Source organism: Notamacropus eugenii, chromosome 2 (genome assembly GCF_028372415.1).
Source record: "Notamacropus eugenii isolate mMacEug1 chromosome 2, mMacEug1.pri_v2, whole genome shotgun sequence".
Taxonomy (NCBI): Eukaryota; Metazoa; Chordata; class Mammalia; order Diprotodontia; family Macropodidae; genus Notamacropus; species Notamacropus eugenii.
In genome coordinates this window covers 44,943,130-44,962,034 of record NC_092873.1, presented here as the reverse complement: position 1 = coordinate 44,962,034, position 18,905 = coordinate 44,943,130, and the positions used below count along the sequence as shown (strand labels likewise).

General features: G+C 40.8%; 1 protein-coding gene across 3 annotated transcripts in view; it reads left to right on the top strand.

Moving 5' to 3' along the window:
• Positions 1 to 18,905, top strand: part of GALNT17 (polypeptide N-acetylgalactosaminyltransferase 17) — a 441,101-nt gene that overhangs the window by 114,627 nt on the left and 307,569 nt on the right. For all 3 annotated transcript variants that reach the window (XM_072640115.1, XM_072640116.1, XM_072640117.1), the window contains exon 2: positions 16,509 to 16,692. In XM_072640115.1, the coding sequence (XP_072496216.1) occupies positions 16,509 to 16,692 (184 nt within the window). The remainder of the gene's footprint in view (positions 1 to 16,508; positions 16,693 to 18,905) is intronic.

Here is an 18,905-nt window from a genome sequence, read left to right as displayed (position 1 = left end):
ATAGTTTGCATCTGAATACCGTGCTGTTAGATAACTAGGTGTGCTCCAATCTGGGACAATCTCTAGGGCGGGGAGATCTCTCTCCCATCACGTTTCTCACGGGAAGAGGCAGAAATACACGAGATAGCTCGGTTCACCTCGATTCCCAGCCGTTTCCTGGGGGGGTCTCGTGAGAGCTCTAAGATTTAGAAGTTCCCACCTTTACCCTCCCGAGACTGTCCACACGGAATTGAGCTTCCAACCCCAACAGACCTTACTTTCAGATGGGGGAAGATGATATAGAAAAGAGCTGAAAGGGAAGGGAGAAGGAGAAGGAAGGCACCTGGTGCCAGAATGTGTGGGGTGTGGGGCATGGTTTTCAAGTCTGGAAGTCAAGAGTAAAGTTAAGAGCAGAAGGCTGTCCAGCATTCCTGGGCCCCTTTACAAAATGGCGGCCTCTGGAGGAACACACCAATGGGAGAAGAGAGTGGGCTTGAAGCAGGGAGATTCCATGTTTATTCTTGATCTTTTAAAAAGATGGTGTTGGAGTAGATGATCCCTAAGGCCTTTGTCCAGTGTGTGTCTTACATAATTGACTGTGAGATTGGATGGGACCTCATCAACCCCAACAACAACCTGCCCATGAAGAAATAACAACCGTAACGCTGAACTAGCAACACTTCTAGCATTTATACGTAATGCTTTAAAGGTTTTTAAAATGCTATGCATAATGTAAAATTATTATGTGTTTATAACAATTCACATGTATAGTGTTATGTAAATAGGTAGACATACATATGCATGTGTGCACATGAATGTAAATATACACACATTTTTATATTGACACGTACACATATGCATGAACATGTATTTTTTCTCCTATTTGGCAAATGGCCATCCAACTTTTCATTGAAGATCTCTAAGTTGGGGGATCTAACCTCCACCCCCAACCCAACCTCAATCCATCAACTCCCCTTCTGAATGGCTCTGGTTGATAGAACTCTTGTTTTGCCAAATCATATTTTTAAATTATGCATGAATATTTTAAAGTGAATGTGTTTGTATTCAGTAGGTGAGTACAAAAATAAACAAACATCTGCAGTAATACATTAACATATGTGACATAATTAAATAATTGAGTCTCTGAGTAAATAATTTGGGTCTCTGTCTTTTGTTTCTACCTTGATTATTTCCTATCCACCCCCTCCAGATTGAATCCTTCCTTTGTGTAAAAGAAATGCAGTTATATTAAAGTATCCAATAAAGAGGTTAGTGAGACCACATCTACAATATGTACAATATTTTGTCTTCCTTCCACCCATCTTCCATCCCCCCCTCCTTAGATGCTTCATTGAATTTTCCATTACTGAGAATTCAGTTTCCTATAGGGATTGTGACAGGCCGACCTGACTCGGGCTGTTTCAGGTTTGTGTTCAGGTTTGGCATTAGAGCAAAAGTCCACTTGTTGGTCATTCAGCAGTTAACAAAGGAAGTTTTCTCAGCCAAGGCATTGAAAGAACATTCAACAAGGATCTTAAAGGATTTAGCTTCTATAGACCAGAATCTCCTATGGAACTCTCCATAGGGAACTGTCTGGTTCCAGATATACTTCATATGGAAACTGTTTGGTTAGCAAGGCTAGATGTGGTGACTTGGCTGACCGTAGGACATGCTCCAAGTCTGAATGGGTCTGACTCTATGTGGGTGGGCCTCTTTAGAGGACAAGGAAGCTGCAACAATATGGTCAGAGGTTACCAGGAAACTGTGTTAAGGGATGTATACCTTGACTATTGACCTCCTGGGTCAAAAGTCCTGGGGACAGCTTTATCACCTTTCATGGAGAAGCTAGAACAATCTGCCTAGAGAGGGCTGGGGCCCCAGCAAGTATTAATCTTAACCTAGTGATCTTTTTTTAGACATATCTTTTTATTTACCTTATTATTATAATATACAGTTCTCTTGATACTCTTCATTTCACTCTATTTCAGTTCATACTTGCTTTCTATGTATTAGCTACTTTTTTAATGGCCATTAAAGAAATTAGCCTTTTTGTAAGTTCAACTATTCCATTTCATTCATATACTATAGTTTCTTTTTTTTCTGGCAACTGATGGGTACTCACTTTATTTCTAGTTCTTTGCCGCCTGTAGAGTGCTATGAACAAGTTAATATTTGTGAGTGACGATCTTTCTTTCTTTTTTTTTTTAGCTTTCATTTAATATTCTATTTTTCTCCCAGTTACATGTAAAAACAATTTTTAATATTCATTTTCAAATTTTGAGTTCTGATTTCTCTCCTTTCCTCCTTCCCCACCCTCTCTGATTGAGAAGGCAAGTATTGGATATAGGTTATGCAAAACATATTCATAATAGTCATGTTGTGAAAGAAAACATAGATAAAACAAAACCTCAAGAAAAATAAAGTTTTCTTTCTTTCTCTGATGTCCTTAAGGCACATGACCACTTGCTGGGCAGACAGATCAGTCACTTTTCTTTCATAATTCCAAAGTGAAATCTCCAAAAGTTGAACCGTTTCTCAGGTCCACTAGAGGTGCTTTACTATGCCTGTTTTGTCACAGTCCCTCCAGCAATGACTGTTTCCATTTCCCTTTCTGTTACTATTAGTCATTTAGAGCATGAAGTCTTAGGATTATTTATTTATAATTGAAACAGGCCTTAAAGGGCATTGAGTCCACACCATTTTGCACATGAAACCGAGACACAGAGAGCTTAAATAACTTGCCTGGAGTCACAGATCTAATAAGTGTCTGAAGTAGGATTTGAATTCAGGTCAGTTCAGTGTCTGAACCAGTATACTCTGCTGTTTCCTGTTTTCATGGGATTATTTACAGTTCTGTTCATTGATTATCTATTGGGGAGTGAGTGGTTCTCAGTGTTATAAGCTTTGGCTTTACTACAGACAAGGAAATTGAGTCACAAATTGCCTACTTAAGATCATACAACTATGTACTGGTAAACCTGGGATTAGAACCTGGGTCACTCTACTTTTGAGCAATAGTGGTTTGAACACAGTAGAAAAGACATAGACAAACCTGTAGCTTTAGGTTCCTTTCCATGCAAATGTTTCCAAAGTCCTCAACTCCCACATAATATTTCTGCCTTGACTGAGGTATGTCCCACTTTCTGAGGGAGATATCTGGAGTGCTAGAATCTCAGAGAATCCAGAGAAGAAGTTGGACTGGTTCTGAGTGATCATCTTGACTGATCTTGTTTATCAGTCTTTCCTGTTTTTAAGGAGTTGCTTAGATTGTAAGTTCAAATCTGGCCTCATATACTTACTATCTGTGTGACCCTGGGAAAGTCACTTAAGCATGTTTGCCTCAGTTTCCTCATCTGTCAAATGAGCTGGAGAAGGAAATGGCAAACTGCCAGTATCTCTGCCAAGAAAACCCCCAAAAGGGTCACAGAGAGTCAGATAGTACTGAAGTGACTGAACTACAACAGTAAAATTCGTTTGAGAATTCAGCGGTCCTTGATGTTACTCGCCTGCAGACTCCACTTGGTCCAAGCAGCTCATCAGTGTCAAAAACACTGAGTCCTCTCCATGTCCAACCAGGTGTTGCTCTCAGCCCTTCAGCTGTTATTCTCAGTCCTGGAGAGGAGTTCCCCAATGCCTCTGATCTTAGCCTGAAACAGAGTTGGGGTAGAATGGGGAGAAGATATCCTGAAGAGTGTGTGTGTGTGTGTGTGTGTGTGTGTGTGCACACAAGCAAAAGGTGGAGGAAGTGGTAAAAATCATGTGAATGAATAGCCAACACTTTATACTGAATTCTGGAGATACAAATAGAAAAAAAAGGTTACAGTCCCTGTTCTCAAGGAGCTCATGCTTTAATTGGGGAATAAAGCACATATAAAAGAATTCACCTGGGGAGATGAGAAGGCCCAGAAATGCTTAAAGGCATTCCTGCCAGGTGTGGATGGAAAGGCCCAGGGAGATGTGAACTGCACTCTCAGGTCAGATGACAAGCACTTCTCTCTGGCTAGATATTAGAGCCATATTTGACCTACAACAGAAGTTTGAGCATTTGAGTTTTGGGGAATCATTTGTTTAGTGTGTGTTCATTTCTCTTTTAAATCACTGATAGATTTCACCTCTAAATCAATCTGGACTAGAGATGGGTTGTTTTTTTCTCCTTTGATAGTCACCTAATGGATTGTTCAGTTTCATTTTCTGAGGCCGGTTAGTTTGAGATTCCTATTTTATGTTCATTTAAGTGGCATATCTTACAGCTTTGTAAGTAATCATCCATTTCCCTTAAATTCTTGGTCTTGCTGGGGTATTTTTGTGTATAATATGTGACTGTTTACTTCTTGGCAGCTAAACATCTTAAAGATCAGTCATGTATGGTAGGATGATGGGGCAGTGGATATTGATGGAGAGGTTCAATTTGTTTTGCCATATGATCACCGATTTAGCACTGGAAGAGACTTCAGAGATGTGTAATTTAATTTTAGCATTTTACATGGGAAGAAACTGAGGTCTAGAACAATTGTACAAAGTCACATAGGCAAGAGGTGGCAAGGGATTCCAGAAGGAGGAAGATCATAGAGCTATAGCTGGATGGGACCTTCAAGGCCGTCTTGTATGCCCTCATTATTTTACAAATAAGAAAACTGACAAACAGTGCAGTTTAGTGACTTGCTCTGAGCCATGGAGTCAGTATCTGAGTCAGGATTTGAACTCAGATTTTTCTTATTCCAACATTAATACTCTATCCAATGTACCTTATTGTCATCTAGATCAGTTCATCTGAAATGGCTGAAAGTGTCTCTATTTTTGCATCGATGCTTCATGAATTCCTTGCTAGCTCTGCGTGGCTTTCCAGGGGAAGACGATGCATTGCCTGTTAGCAGAATCCTTGGGCATTTTGTCCATGAGCTTTCTTATCATTACTATGTCCCTCTACCCTCCAGTTGGTCGGCTCTCTGTCTGTCTGTCTGTCTTTCTCTCTGTCTCTCTGTCTCTCTCTTTCTGTCATGTCAGAAAGGTTGCCAGGCTAAGGAACATGATTTGCTTATGCCTTGAGTCTCTCCCATCCGTCTGTTCCAGGTTAGAATATTGCCAAACTCTGCTTTTGTGAATCTTATCTGAACCGCTCTGCTGATGAGCCATCTTTAGCATACATGGTAGCCAGGGATAACCATGGCTGCCCAGCTGGGTTGCTCTTAGAATGGGAAGGAGTTTCGGGTGGTTTTGAGTTTGTGCTGACTGTAAACTTCCAATCTTTGCTCTGGTTCATAATCTTGCATGACCTTAACCCTGGTACAATGTGGCCTGCAGTGAACAGAATTGTCCTTATTGCAAGAATAATTTTTTAAAAAAATTAAGAAATAGGAATTGTGTTTCCTGATTCTGCTCTGCCCTCCTTCAGCCTTGACTGTACCCTCCTACCACCTGACCCTTCATTAATTGAGTCATTTATTCACTTACCTATCTGATAAACATTCATTAATTATATTGTGCTGGGTCCTGAGAGAATAAAATAAAAGATAAGAGACACAGCTTCTATACAGAATTCCAATAAGGAAAAAGACACCAATGCAGATAAATTATAAAGCAGTCCAAGTATGATAGAGAATTGTAAAACAAAGTTCTCAATGAGTTTGGGGCTTGGGGGAGGGGTAGCTGTTATATGAAGGAAGGGCACAGGGGAGATCAGGGAAGGAGGAGATGGCATTTGGGACTGTGGTATTGGTGGTTACAGAATGTATCAAATGAACAAAAATTTATTAAGTGTCTACTGTATGCCAGTACTGTGGTAGGTACTGAGGATAAAAATATAACAGTTCTTGCCCTCAAGCAACTTAAGTCCATTGGACCAGACAACAGGCACATAAATAGGCACGTACAAAATTGTGTATAAAATAAATACAATAAATTTAAGGGGATGAGAACGTACTGTAGATGTTCAATCAGTACTTGTTGGATTACGTTACAAAGGAAAGGGAGAGTGATGATTAGATTTAGAGTTGGGTATTAGATTCAAATCTTAGCCCTGCTGTTTATTTATCCGTGTGACTTTGGGCAAATCACTCATCTTCTCTGGGTCAGAGTTTCTTTATCTACAGAATGAATGCATTGGAATAGATGATCTCAGGGCTCTTCAAGCTCTAAATCTGTGTTTCTGTAACAATAGGGAAAATTAGTATTTCCCTTCCCCAACTTCTGTGTTTGTTTTCTGTTCCATGGAATTTGTTCTACCTTATTTTATTCTGGGATTCTTTTACTGGATGTACCTGGCAATTTAACATTTTATTGGATATTCTTTTTAGTGGTAAGTTCATGTGTGAGGTGTACCTCCCCAACTAGAATGTGTCATTTTGTGGGGATGGTAAAAGGTTGTGTTTGATTCCAGTCATATAGAGTAGCACAGCACCCCATAGAGATAGTGCAACTCAATGAATCATGGATTGTCTGATGAAAGATGGAAAAGATAGGCTACAGAAGGCATAGGGTCATAGCAGGGACCTAAGAGGCTGTTGAGTCTAATTTTTTCATTTTACAGATAAAGAAACTGAGTCCAAGAGAGGTGAAGTCATTTGTCCAGATTTTCATAGTTTATAAGTGCCTGAGGTGAGATTTGAATCCAGATGCAACTGTATTTCTGCTAGAACAGGCAGGGAACCACCTTCCTTGTTACCCTTAAACCTCAATCAGTGCTTAAGACACAGTCTTCTCTTATATGAAATTTGGAAAACTTTGGTCTCCTAGAAAAGTTGTTAAAGTGTCTTGGGCTATAACCTGGCTTCCAACCAGGTGTGGGGCACTTACTGTGTTGTGCATGTGGAAGGAGAAGTCATCCCTGACTGATAGGGATAATGATGAGCTGGATGCTGCATATTGTGCGTAAGGGACTTATGGAGGTCCCTACAGTGACTCTTGGGGAGAGATGTGGACAGATGATACAGTAGTGACACAGAGGAGAAAGACTGAGAAATAGCGACATGCCTTGGAAGCCTCTCCATGGACTTGCTTGAAATTCTAGACACTGCTAGAATGCACTTCCCTCTGGGTGAGAGCATTCTTTTCTCATGGCTTTGACTGAGCTCTCAGTTTACTCCCAGTTAAAGAACTCTTTCACTCTTGCCTATTTTCTGGTATAGTTTAATATGGCACATCCTATTCAGTTTCAGGTGTCACATTTTAGGAAACTGGGGAGCATCCAGGGGAGGGTTGTCAAATTGTGAAAAGGACTTGAGTTAATGGAACTGGGGATGTTAAGTGAGGAGGAGAGAAGCCTAGTGGGAACATGTTGTTTGTTTAGAAGCATTTGCAAGCTGGTCATGTGAAAGATGTGGCATGTCTTTGTGAAGACTTCTTGTTTTTAGTTCCCAGAAGTTAAAACCAAGAGCAGCATGTCAAAGTTACAGAGAGGCTAATTTAGGATTGATGTAAGGGAGAGAAAATAACCATTGTAAGAGAGAAACCAAACTTCCTAATGGTTACAATAATCCCCGAGTGAAACTGGCTGCCTTGAAAACGAATGCCTTCCCCTCTTTTAGAGGTCTTATAGAAAGTGACGGAGGGTCCCTAGTTGGTGATGAGATAGTGGGTGATCCTTGTTCAAGTAAGCCTCAGATCCCCTCCCATTCTCCAGAGACTCTGTGATTCTGTAATAATAGTGATGGGTGAGTGGGTGTGTGAATTCTATCATCATTTGCCATGAGTTCATAAGCCAATCTTCTGGAGTCCTTGACATTTCACTGGGAATGTTCTATTCCCTATGTAAGAATATTTTGATGCATTATCCTGGAGTGTTGGAATCAGGAAGACCCAGGTTCAGGTCCTATTTTTGCCCTATCCTGGCTAGGAGACTCTGAATGAGTTTCTTTAGTGTCTTGGGTACCTCTCTAAGACTATGGATGAGGTGTACCAATGGAATCATAGATTTGGTCCAATAATCCCCAACAAACAAAACAACCAGACCTGTGTTCTTATAATATGTTAATCTGAGATTCACTTGAGCTGAGAAATTATTTTTTCATCCAATAATTATTCAATGAATGTATAATACTGAAGACATTGCTTTATACCTCACAGCACCTCCCTCATCAAATGCCCCTGTATTTATTGTAGATACAATCTGTACATGTGTATGTATGGTTTCCTTGACAGAATAAAAGCTACTTGAAGGCAGGCAGGGAATGTTTGATTTTGGTCTCCTTATCCCCATGCCCTGCCATATGCCTGACATATGGTACACATCTAATGAATGTTTATTGATAGATTGATCTAAGAAATATTAGAATTGATGAAAGGCTAATGATGGTGCTTACCTCCAGCCCCAGAGTGAAAGCCTTTGTTGGACAGCTCCCTGATACTCATAGCTTGCGGGAGTTGGCAAAGAACATCATAGTTCCTTTGGATCTCCCCTTGTGGCTCAGTGGGAAGTCTTTAAAGGAGCATTACCACCTACCTGAGTCTCATCCTCTTTTCTCTTTTTCTTAGAATAGACAAAGCTTCTGCCTGTAACTCTTTGACCTTCAAACAAAGAACAATTTCCTTAGAGGAAAAAAGTGAAAGTACCTCTTAAGCAGAGGAGCCTGCCTGTGTGTGTGAGGTGCCCTCCCAGAGCTGGACTGGGTCTCTTTGGATGATTTGACTCTGGCTTAGACCTGTCATGGGCCCTGCATTTCTTCTGTTGCCATGCTCAGCCCTTATTCTGAGAAAGCATGAACATTCAGAGGATTATAAACATAGAGTCCAAAGGGACCTCAGAGTCATCTTAATTTTTCCGTTTGAGGAAACTGAGGCCCATGGAGGTGGAAATGACTTGACCAGAGTCACATATGGTATGAGAGTTGAGATTTGAATCCAGCAGGGAGTCGCTGGCACAGTGATCCTTTCTATACCACCATATTTCTGAAAACGATGCCATCACTTTCCAACGCCATCAGGCACAAAAGCTCAGAGTCATCATTAGTTCTTGAATATTAAAAACCCCCCTCCTGACACCCAGTCAGTAGGTTGTGAATTATATCTCCGACCTAGCTTCCCTCCCTTTCCTAACTTCCACAACCCCAGTCGAGGCTTTGGTTAGGTCTTCCTGGTCCATTGCAATGGCTTCCCTGCTAGGCTCTCCCTACTTGTAGCATCTCCCTGATGGAGCCCACCCTGCATGCTGCTGCCAGATGAATCCTTCTGAACCCACTTCTGATCATGTCTCTCCACTGTTCCCACTGACTGCAGAATAAAGATTGGACCCCTGATTCTAACAGTTAACATCCTTCACTGTCAGCTTTCACCCCAGTGGTCAGCCTTATCATGCATTGTTCTGTCCGGCCACATTGTTTATTCCCTGTTCTCCAAACACATCTTTGCAAACCTTAAAATGCAATATAAAGTCAGCTGTTATAAACATTACTGTTACTGTCTCAGCATCTTTGCATACACCCTCTCCTCTACTTGGAATGCCCTTCTTTCATTACTGCTGGTTGAAATTCTCTCCTCTTCCAAAATAGAAACCTTTCCTGACCTGCTCTCTGTAAGTGATCTCTCCCTTCCTCAAGTCTCATAGCATTTTTCCCCCCTTTTGACCAGATCTGTGATTTCATCAGGACCTCTAAGGGAGGAATTTCCATCCACCATGACAGACCAGCATCTCTTCTGCAACTCAGTCTTAGAGAATGGTTCAAAGGCACCGATAGTTTAAGGAGCAGGACCAGTGTCACAATATAAGTTATAGTAGGTCTTGAACCCACATCTTTGTGACTCCAGGTCTTATCTCCTATATTGTTTCTCTCTAATGTCCTTCAAATAGCTTAATGAGGTAATGTAGAGATTTGATGTGCACAGGAAACTGATCTCAGAGTCAGAAAGACCTGGGGTCAAGTACTGCTCTTACACATACTGGCCCTCATGACTCTGAACAAGTCACAATCTCCTAGTGATCTGGGCAACACTAATCAGTCAGATAGCAAGCATTTCAATGCTTATGTTTCAGGCATTGTGCTAAGCACTGAGCACACAAAAAAGAAAAAGTGAACTACTGTCCCTGTCTTCAAGGGGCTCACATTCTAATGGGAGAGATGATGTGTAGATAGTTATGTCCATCCAAGAACATAGGGAGATAGAAGGTAACCTCAGAGGGAAGGCCCTGGAGGGGCCAGGAAATGCCTCCTTCAGAAGGTGGAATTGGAGCTGAGTCTGGAAGGAAGCTGGAATTCTAAGAAGGAGGAGAGAAAGAATTTCAGTCTTGGGGGACAGCTTATGGGATGGCAGAGTTGGATGGGGTCACCATGTCTGAGGAATGACAGACAGGCCAGTATGGAATATCTGGTGTTGGAAGGGGAGGAACATGAAAGGTAGGAAGGAATGAGGTTGGGAAGGGCTGTAAATGCCAAATAGAAGAGCTCTGTTTGGTCCTGGGCATAATAGGGAACTACTGAATTCTAATTATTGAATTAGAAACGGTGACATGGACCTTTTGAAAAGTAGCATGGCATAGCACTTAGAGTACTGGGATGGGAGCCAGGAAGACTTGGGCTCTAATTCCATCTTGGACTCTTACCAGCCCTGTCACTCTGAGTCCCTCTGAGACTCAGTTTCCTTATCTGGAAAATGAGGACAACTCTAAATCTATGTTCCTATGTCTCAAACGTCAGGAACATCCATTTGGAGTGGAGGATGGATTAGAGTGGGTAGAAATATGTGTCAAGTAGACCAGTTAGAAGGATATTGCAGTAGACCAAGAGAGAGGCAATGAGAGGGTATACCAGGATGAGTGGAAATCACAAACCTGGTCCCCAAAAAATTCCACTTACCATATTATAATTAGATAGTATGCACAAAATATTTTACAAATCGTAATTTGATAAATAATTGTCCAGCATCATTCATTATAATTTATCTATTAAATTTTATATTATAGGGAATTTGTGAAGATGTCATAATCCCCATTAGATGGTTTGCTCCCTGGAAACAGGGGTGGTGTCTTGTGTTTCTTTATTTTCCTCAGGTGCTATCCCACAGTGCCTTACAATTATTAGTCTTAGATGTTGCCTGCATGTTAAATTTATCTTTCATTCTTTTTGACCTTCAAATGTGAGTTTGATGTTTATTTTAAGTCATCAGAGCATGAAAAAACAGGTGCTGGTGGTATTATGGCTGACATTCCTTAAGGGTGGCCCCAAGTCTCTACTTCCTTGAATAGCCAACCATTCAATAGGCATTTATTAAGCACCTACTGTATACCAAACACTGGTCTAAGGCCTTAAAACAGGCAGCAGGGTATAGTGGATAGAGGGATGCCTTGGAGCCAGGAAGACATGGGTTTGGGTCCCACCTCTCTGTGACTCTGGGAAGGTATTTGTTCCAGGCAGATCTCTAAGAAGTTACTGAACCACACTGGTAGGGGTTTGACAATTAAATCCTAGGTCTAATTCCATCCTATCCTAGTAAAGACTTAGAAAAGGGCAAATGACAAATCTTGGGGCACGTGGTGTGTGTGTGTGTGTGTGTGTGTGTGTGTGTGTGTGTGTGTGTGAATGTTTAGGGGTCACACCAACTTTCCTGAGATAACTTTTCTCAGATAAAGTATAAAAAACTTGAGTCTTGCATGTGTATGTTGAGGTGAACACCTTAGTTTTGCAGACAATTCTCAGGCCTGTGAATGATTTTTCGGCTGCTTTGATGAACTTTTGTGACATTAAATTTAGGGGGAGGGGATGAGAATACCCAGACCGCTCATTGCATATCATTCATCATTGTCTCTCCATAATAGGGAGTGAATCTCTCTTCTCCCCTTTTTGGAGGCCTTGAGAGTGGGTGTCCTTGACATTGCTGGAAAAAATACCACAGAGAGAGAAAATTACAACCTGTGGTGGTCTTTTCCCTTGTGTATCCTAAGTAATACTGGCATGAATTTCTTTACTTCCATTAGTGGGCTATTTTGAAATAAGTCAAGTGGAGTTCCCATTTTCCTCCCCATTCTTCCTTGGCGCCTTGGCTCACAGGGGAGAATGCTCAGAGGCAAACCCAGCTCAGATTCAGTTCTGCCTCATTGTCCCAAGTGATACCTTGGAGTTGGAAGAGTCAGGAAGGATCACCTCTCCCCTTGCCCCCAATTCCTAGAGATGAAAGAAGAGAAAGAATCAGGAACTTTCCACTGTGGCAGTCAAAGTGAAGGTCAGTCCTGCTCATTCCAGTGGAAGTTCCTTCAGTGACCTTTGGGCGGCATGCTTTTAAGAAAGTCACAGAGTCTGTTTTTGTGGCTTATGAGAAAAAGTGGGAGAGAGGGGAGGTACAGACAGAAAGTGGCCCTAAATGCCACTGGCTCTTTCATGTTTGGTTCTTCTTTCCCCCAACATTTGCAGAGGGAAAAATTGCTCTGGGTTCTCAGTGGATCAGAACGCTAGTTATTATTGTTGCCAATAATAATACTACTATCATAGAGCTGATTTATTGAGATTATTGAGAAATTGGTCAAGGAGCGGTGTTCTAGGCCTAGTGCAGTGGTTAGGAGGGAAGCATGATCCTCATTCTTCAGTCTCATCGGGGAGGCAGGAAATCCATCATAAGGTGAGAGTTGGGATAGTAAGAGGAAAAAAAGAACCCTAGATCAGGTAGGACTTAAGTCAGGCCCCAAAGGAAGAATAAGACTTGTGTAGAGAGGAAGAAGAAGGGAAGGCAGGCAAAGCCTGGAGGTGGAAATGAGAATGATCTATGCAGAGTATCCTCTGGAAATTTCTTCAGGAAATAATGGAGGGCCAACACTGGGAATTCTGAGAAAAGGGAGGCTTATTAGGATGGAGCTGGGTCATTGTAGACCTTGAATGCCAGGATGAAGAATTTGGATATGACAAGTGACCGAAGGGAGCCTCATCTATGCATCTTTTCTGCACATTTTTAAACCTATTTCTATGGTTCTTTTTTTGTCCCTATTGCTGTCCTCCTCTCATATCCTTGCACCCTTAATTAGAGAGAGAAATTAAAAATGGGTAAAAATTAAGCAAAATTAAGTGAAGCACATCCACATAGTGGCCTGTCCAAAACTAGACATCTTTTTCTGCCCCTGAGTCCATCTTCCCTCTGGTAGGAAGGGGGTGACATGCTTCCTCATTGGTCATCTGGAGACAGGACCAGTCCCCACTCAGAGTGCCTAAATCTTTCAGTTTTGTTTTTTTTTTACTGGAATATCTTTGTGCTTGTAAACATCATTCTCCTGGTTCTGTTCACTTCACTTTGCATCAGTTATTACTGTCTGCCATTCTTTGAAGTCATCTCTTTTGTAATTTCTTATGGTGAAATAATATTCCATTACATCCACAAACCATAATTTGCTCAGCCATTCCCCATTTGTTTAAGAGGCAACCAATAATCATTTATTAAGTACCAGTTATTTGCTAGAGTGGTTCAGTTCTACAGGGGAGCCAACATGTACCTATGTGAGTTTATTGAGTGCATATTGAGCAGGCCATGAGCTATGTTTGTGCCTAGAGATGCAAAATTGAGGCATGGCTGTCAAGGATTGGGAAGTGATGAGGCTTTGAACCAGGGCAGTGTTGGTGGGATTAGAGATGATCGGAATGTCTCTGAAGGGGATTTTGAAAGGTAGAACACTGACTTAGCCTAAGAGGGCTGCCGAGTTCCCTGCTTGTCAGGTACTTTGGGTCTTTCAGAAGGCTGGCTTTCTGCCTTGATTAGAGCAGGAGGAGGGAGATGTTTCCATGTCTGCCTTGTATTCATTGTCAGCGACTTTCTGCCAAGTAGAATCTTTCTCTTGCCTGTGATCTCAGTGGAATTGTGTCTGCTTCCCCATTCCATCCCACAAAGAGAATGTTTTCCTCATGGCTTCTCATCTCTGTGTTCTACTGTCTGTCTCTTTGCTGACACTGAAAGGGAAATGATGGCAGGGAGAGGGCAGCTGGGGCTAATATCCTCTTTTCAAATGGAAGCAATAAGGATCAAGTGAGATAAAATGTGTCAAGCACTTTGCAAACCTTGAAGTGATATATAAATGTTAGCTATTGTTGTTGTTGTGGAGGTGGTGGTGATAGGATAATAGATTTAGACATGAAAGGCACTTGAGGCCATCAAGTTGAAACCTCTGGTTTTATACATGAGGAAACTGAGACCCTGAGAGGAAGTGATATGCCTAGTGTCAATTAGTCAATAAAATGATTTTAGAAACATTTATTAAGAGCTTACAATGGGCCAAACATTCTACTAAATTTTGGAGATAAAAAGAAAGCAAAAGGAGTCTAATGAGGGTCATCCCATTAATGTTTAAGGCAACATCTTGAACCCAGATCTTTTTGACTCTAAGTATAGTACTGCCCTTTATTATACCACAATGCCCTTTGTCGATATGAAATGCCCTCTGTTGATATGAAATGCCCTCTGTGTACTCTGGAGCTGCAGAGTAGTCCCCAGGGGCTAGACAAAAGGAACAAATGGGATACCAGCCTCATTAGCTCCATCCTTATCCATCATCATCTTCACCTCATGTCATCTGTCCACATCATCCTCTGTCTCTCTATCATGCACTCACACCATCATTCATTCACACTGTCTTCCATCCTTACCTTCATCCTCTTCTTCATTCTTCCATCCATCTTCTTCATCCATTCTCATCCTCATCCCTCTATCCATCCATCTCATCCATCCCTTCTTCTCATTTCATTCTTCCTCACCCATCCTCATCATTATGCTTTCTCATTTTCATCAGTCATCCATCATGCTTATCTTCATCCCTCTCCATTTATCCTTTTCCTCATCCATCTATCTTCATCTATCCATCCATTCTCCTCTCTCCCTTCTCTCTCCATCCATCTGCTATCATTTGCTTACCATGTTTCAGGTACCATGCTAAGCACTAGGGTTACAAAGAAAGGTAAAAAATACAGTGTATGCCCTTATGGAAGTCACAACTATGACATATAAAATGTTCACAGACTTGTTGGTCAGTCATTTTTCAGCTGTGCTCTGGCACAAATCTTTGGGATTTTCTTGGCAAAGACATTGGAGTGGTTTGCCATTTTCTTCTCCAGCACATACAGTGTAGGTGGAAGGTAATCTCAGAGGGAAGGCACTTGGGTGGATACTAACAAATATTCTCTTCCCAAAAAAGAGACAAGGAAATTTGAGGTTAGAAACATTGCCCATCAGGCTGTTCATTTGACAGTCAAGCCTTTGATATGAAGGGATGGCCTTAGGCAGGGGGAAATGCCAGGTGCCCCTTGACTGCATTGGCTTATGACAGGAGCTTCATTTTACTTATCATGGATCACAGTATTTTGTGTATTTTCTCCCCTTATCTGTGATTCATTCTCCGACTTTGCATATTTTCATTTGCCATTTAGATGAAATTTAAATAAACCCATTCCACTGAGCTCTGGGCTGCAGACAGGCACCCTTAAACTCACTCTCCAAGAAATCTGCATTCAGCTCACTTGGTGTGAAGCCAAAGTGTCTTCCACCTTGCAGTTATCCAGCCTTTTCTGTTCGGAGTTTTCATTCAACCTCTTCTCCTCCGGGGATCTCTAACCTTATGAGTGATTACTTCACTAAAAAAGGAAGGAAAGTGAACATAAATAACCATGGCTTGCCGTCCAGCTGAAGGAGCTGGCTCTCTGACTGATTTCAGAGGATGGAGGATCAGAGTGGCCTTGCTTCCCTCTTCCCATTGTGGGGCCACATTTCAGAACTCTAACCAGTGTGGGGTGTTTGCCTCAAGGGCACTAGCATTTCAACAGAGACATCGCTGCTTCTTTGCGGTGACAGAAGTCATTGGGACATTGATCCAAAGTTTTAAGGGCCCCTAGAGGTCACTGAGTCCAACACTTTCAATTTAGAGATGAGGAAACTGAGGCCCAGAAAGGTTAAAAGATTTGGGATCAGGGCTTTAGTGATGGACTGGTCTTTAATAATCATCTAGTTCAAACCTTTCATTTGAAGAAGATAAGGGGCAAAGATAGCAAGAGACCCAAGATAAAGACCCAGTAGGGACCTTAGAGGTCATCTAGTCTAAGATTCCCTTCCCTCTCCTTTTAAAAAAATATATAATAAAAACTACCACCCAGAAAGTGACTTAACCAAGTCATTTACATTAAGCACTGTGCTCAAGCAGTAATTGAAAGAGGTAGGAGTTGAACCCAGGTTCTCAGACTCCAAATCCAACTTCCTTGTCCAAGTCTAGTTCCAACTCCATCACACTCCTTCTCTGTGTTTCCCCATATAGTTCCCAGTCATCTCTGGAGTCTCCACTCCACCTCTCTCTGTCAATTACTAGCTGTGTGGTCCTGAGCAAGCAATTGAATCTCTGTGCCTCACTTTCATCATCTGTAAAATGAAAGGTTTGGAATCCATTACTTCTTAGGTCCCTTCTAGCTCTAAATCTATGATCTTATGATTGTTTTCTCTAAATATGGGTGAGTTGGAGGGGTTTCAAAGATTCCTTTTAGATCATTCCTGGTGTTGGAGTGAGAGTGGTGGCTGAATTTATATGTCATGCTTGAGGATCTTCTGAAAGTCATCAGTTTTTCCTTATTTTTTCCCTATTTCTCCAGGCTTATCCAAATCTCTTGGGCTTATCGAAGGCTATGGTGGGCGGGGCAAAGGGGGGCTCCCCTCCACCCTTTCCCCAGCTGAAGAAGAAAAGGCCAAGGGCCCCCATGAGAAGTATGGCTACAATTCCTACCTTAGTGAAAAAATTTCACTGGATCGATCCATCCCAGATTACCGCCCAACCAAGTAAGTGTCTATTGTTGTGTTAACTGGGAAGATGGCACCTTGGGAGCTTTCCCCTTGACCTTCCCTCTTCCTTCCTTTCCTATGTTCCTTGTAAGTTTTCATTTATACAACCCCAACTTGTACAGGGTATATTTTTATGCAAATTTAAAGTATAGAGTAATATGAGTAAAAATGCTGGACAACTGTCTTAGTGAGATTTTTTTTTAAATATTGAATATAAGAGATTCTGGGACCAATAAAAGTGAGCTCTATTTGATATAGAAGATGAGAACTTTCACAGAATCGTTACTGTTAGAGGTAGTGTAATGACCAAAGATATAAATGATGCCTTTATTAAGCACTTACTCTGTGTTATGTCCTATGTTTCATTATGGAGATGCAAAGAAAAAGCAAAAATTGTCCCTTCTTTCAAAAAGGTCGCATTCTAATGGGCATATACACATGCATATGTGCATACATGTACACACATATATGTACATACATATGTTATCATATAAATGCATGCCAATGTAGATTTAGAAGGAATTTGTTCCTTCTCATAGAGTCCTCTTTCTTTTAGAGACCAGATGCCTTCTGTATGATGTTTTCCCCAATTCCCTCAACTTCGAATCCCTTCCTTCCTAAACTGTCTTTTATGTAATTGAACTATTTTGTATGTACATATTGGCATTTTTTTCATTTATTTTCTTACTAACTAGTTTATACTCCTACAGGATGTCCCAAAGATCTTACTGCAGCCCCAAGCCTTAAGAGTTCAAAACTGCATGAAGACTTGTGTCTCCTGTTAGGATGCAAGGGCTTTCCAAGTTGGGATTGTTTCATTTTTTTGTACTTTTAACCCTAGTACATGGCACCATAGTAGGCACCTAAGTAATATTTATTAAGATCCTTCTTACCTCCTCATTCTCATTCCCTTTATCCAGTCTTGTGATTTTTTCCTTCACAATAATGTCTCTTGTTCCTGATGTCCACTTTTCATTCAGTTTGGGCTATATGGGCTCTGAAATCCCATGATTCTATGTTTGTATCTAAATGGAAGCAAAATATAATGTCAAGCATGAGAGATAGCCCGGGCAAAAGCATAGAGGCAGGAGATAGAATAGCAAGCTGAAGAAACAGCAAATAGGTGATTTTGATCAAAATGTGTGAGAGCCTTTATTTCTCAGAAGAGTTTTACCCTAAAAAGCATATATATATATATATATATATATATATATATATATATATATATATATATATATATATATATATATATATATATGTGTGTGTGTGTGTGTGTGTGTGTGTGTGTGTGTGTGTGTATGTGTGTGTGTGTGTGTGTATACATATACATATATATACCTATACATGTATATGTGTGTGTGTGTATATATATATATATATATATATATATATATATATATATATATATATATATATATATATATATATACACACATATGTTGGGGAGAAGTTCCCAATAAATTCTAAGTTTATAAGGGAAAAAATATTCCTAGATACGGGAAATGGTGTCCACAGCTAGAGAATGGCATCACTCAATCTGGAGGGCAATTGGATGAAGCTGGATGCAAGTGAGGCCTTATTGGTCTGTCAACCCTTAGTAGAAGAGAAGAGAGAAGAGTCTAGAGATTTGGGGACAAAGTATTCTAAAACTAGGGAACTGATTGGCTATGGATGGTGTGTGTTCGTATGTCTAGGTATATGACATATATACAAAATATACATATAATAATGCATATATAAACCATGATATAATATGTAACATGCATGTATTAACACATATAATGCATGGTATATAGAGATAGAAAGAGACAAAGAAAGATGAGAATGAAGGAGGAGAAAAAAGAGAAGAGAGGAAAGAGACGAGAGAAGGGAGAGATGAGAAAAAGAGAAAAAGAGAGAGAGAGGGAGGGAGGGAAACATGGTGTTTTTGTTCTCTTACCCCAGAACAATGCAAATTCTTTGAGGGTAGGAACTGCTATTATCTTATAGCCCAGAGTCTCTAGCTTCATAAAATGCTCACTAAATGAAATGGATTCAATCTATATGTCTTTACTTTGTCTCTCTGTGCCCAGTCTGCTCATGGAGTCTGTTTTGGAGCTTATTTTCTTGTATCTGTCTTTATATTATAATATTTTACATTTATAAAGTGCTTTTATAGTTTCACAAGATACCTTCACTTTCATTATCTCATTTGGTCCACAAAGCAACTG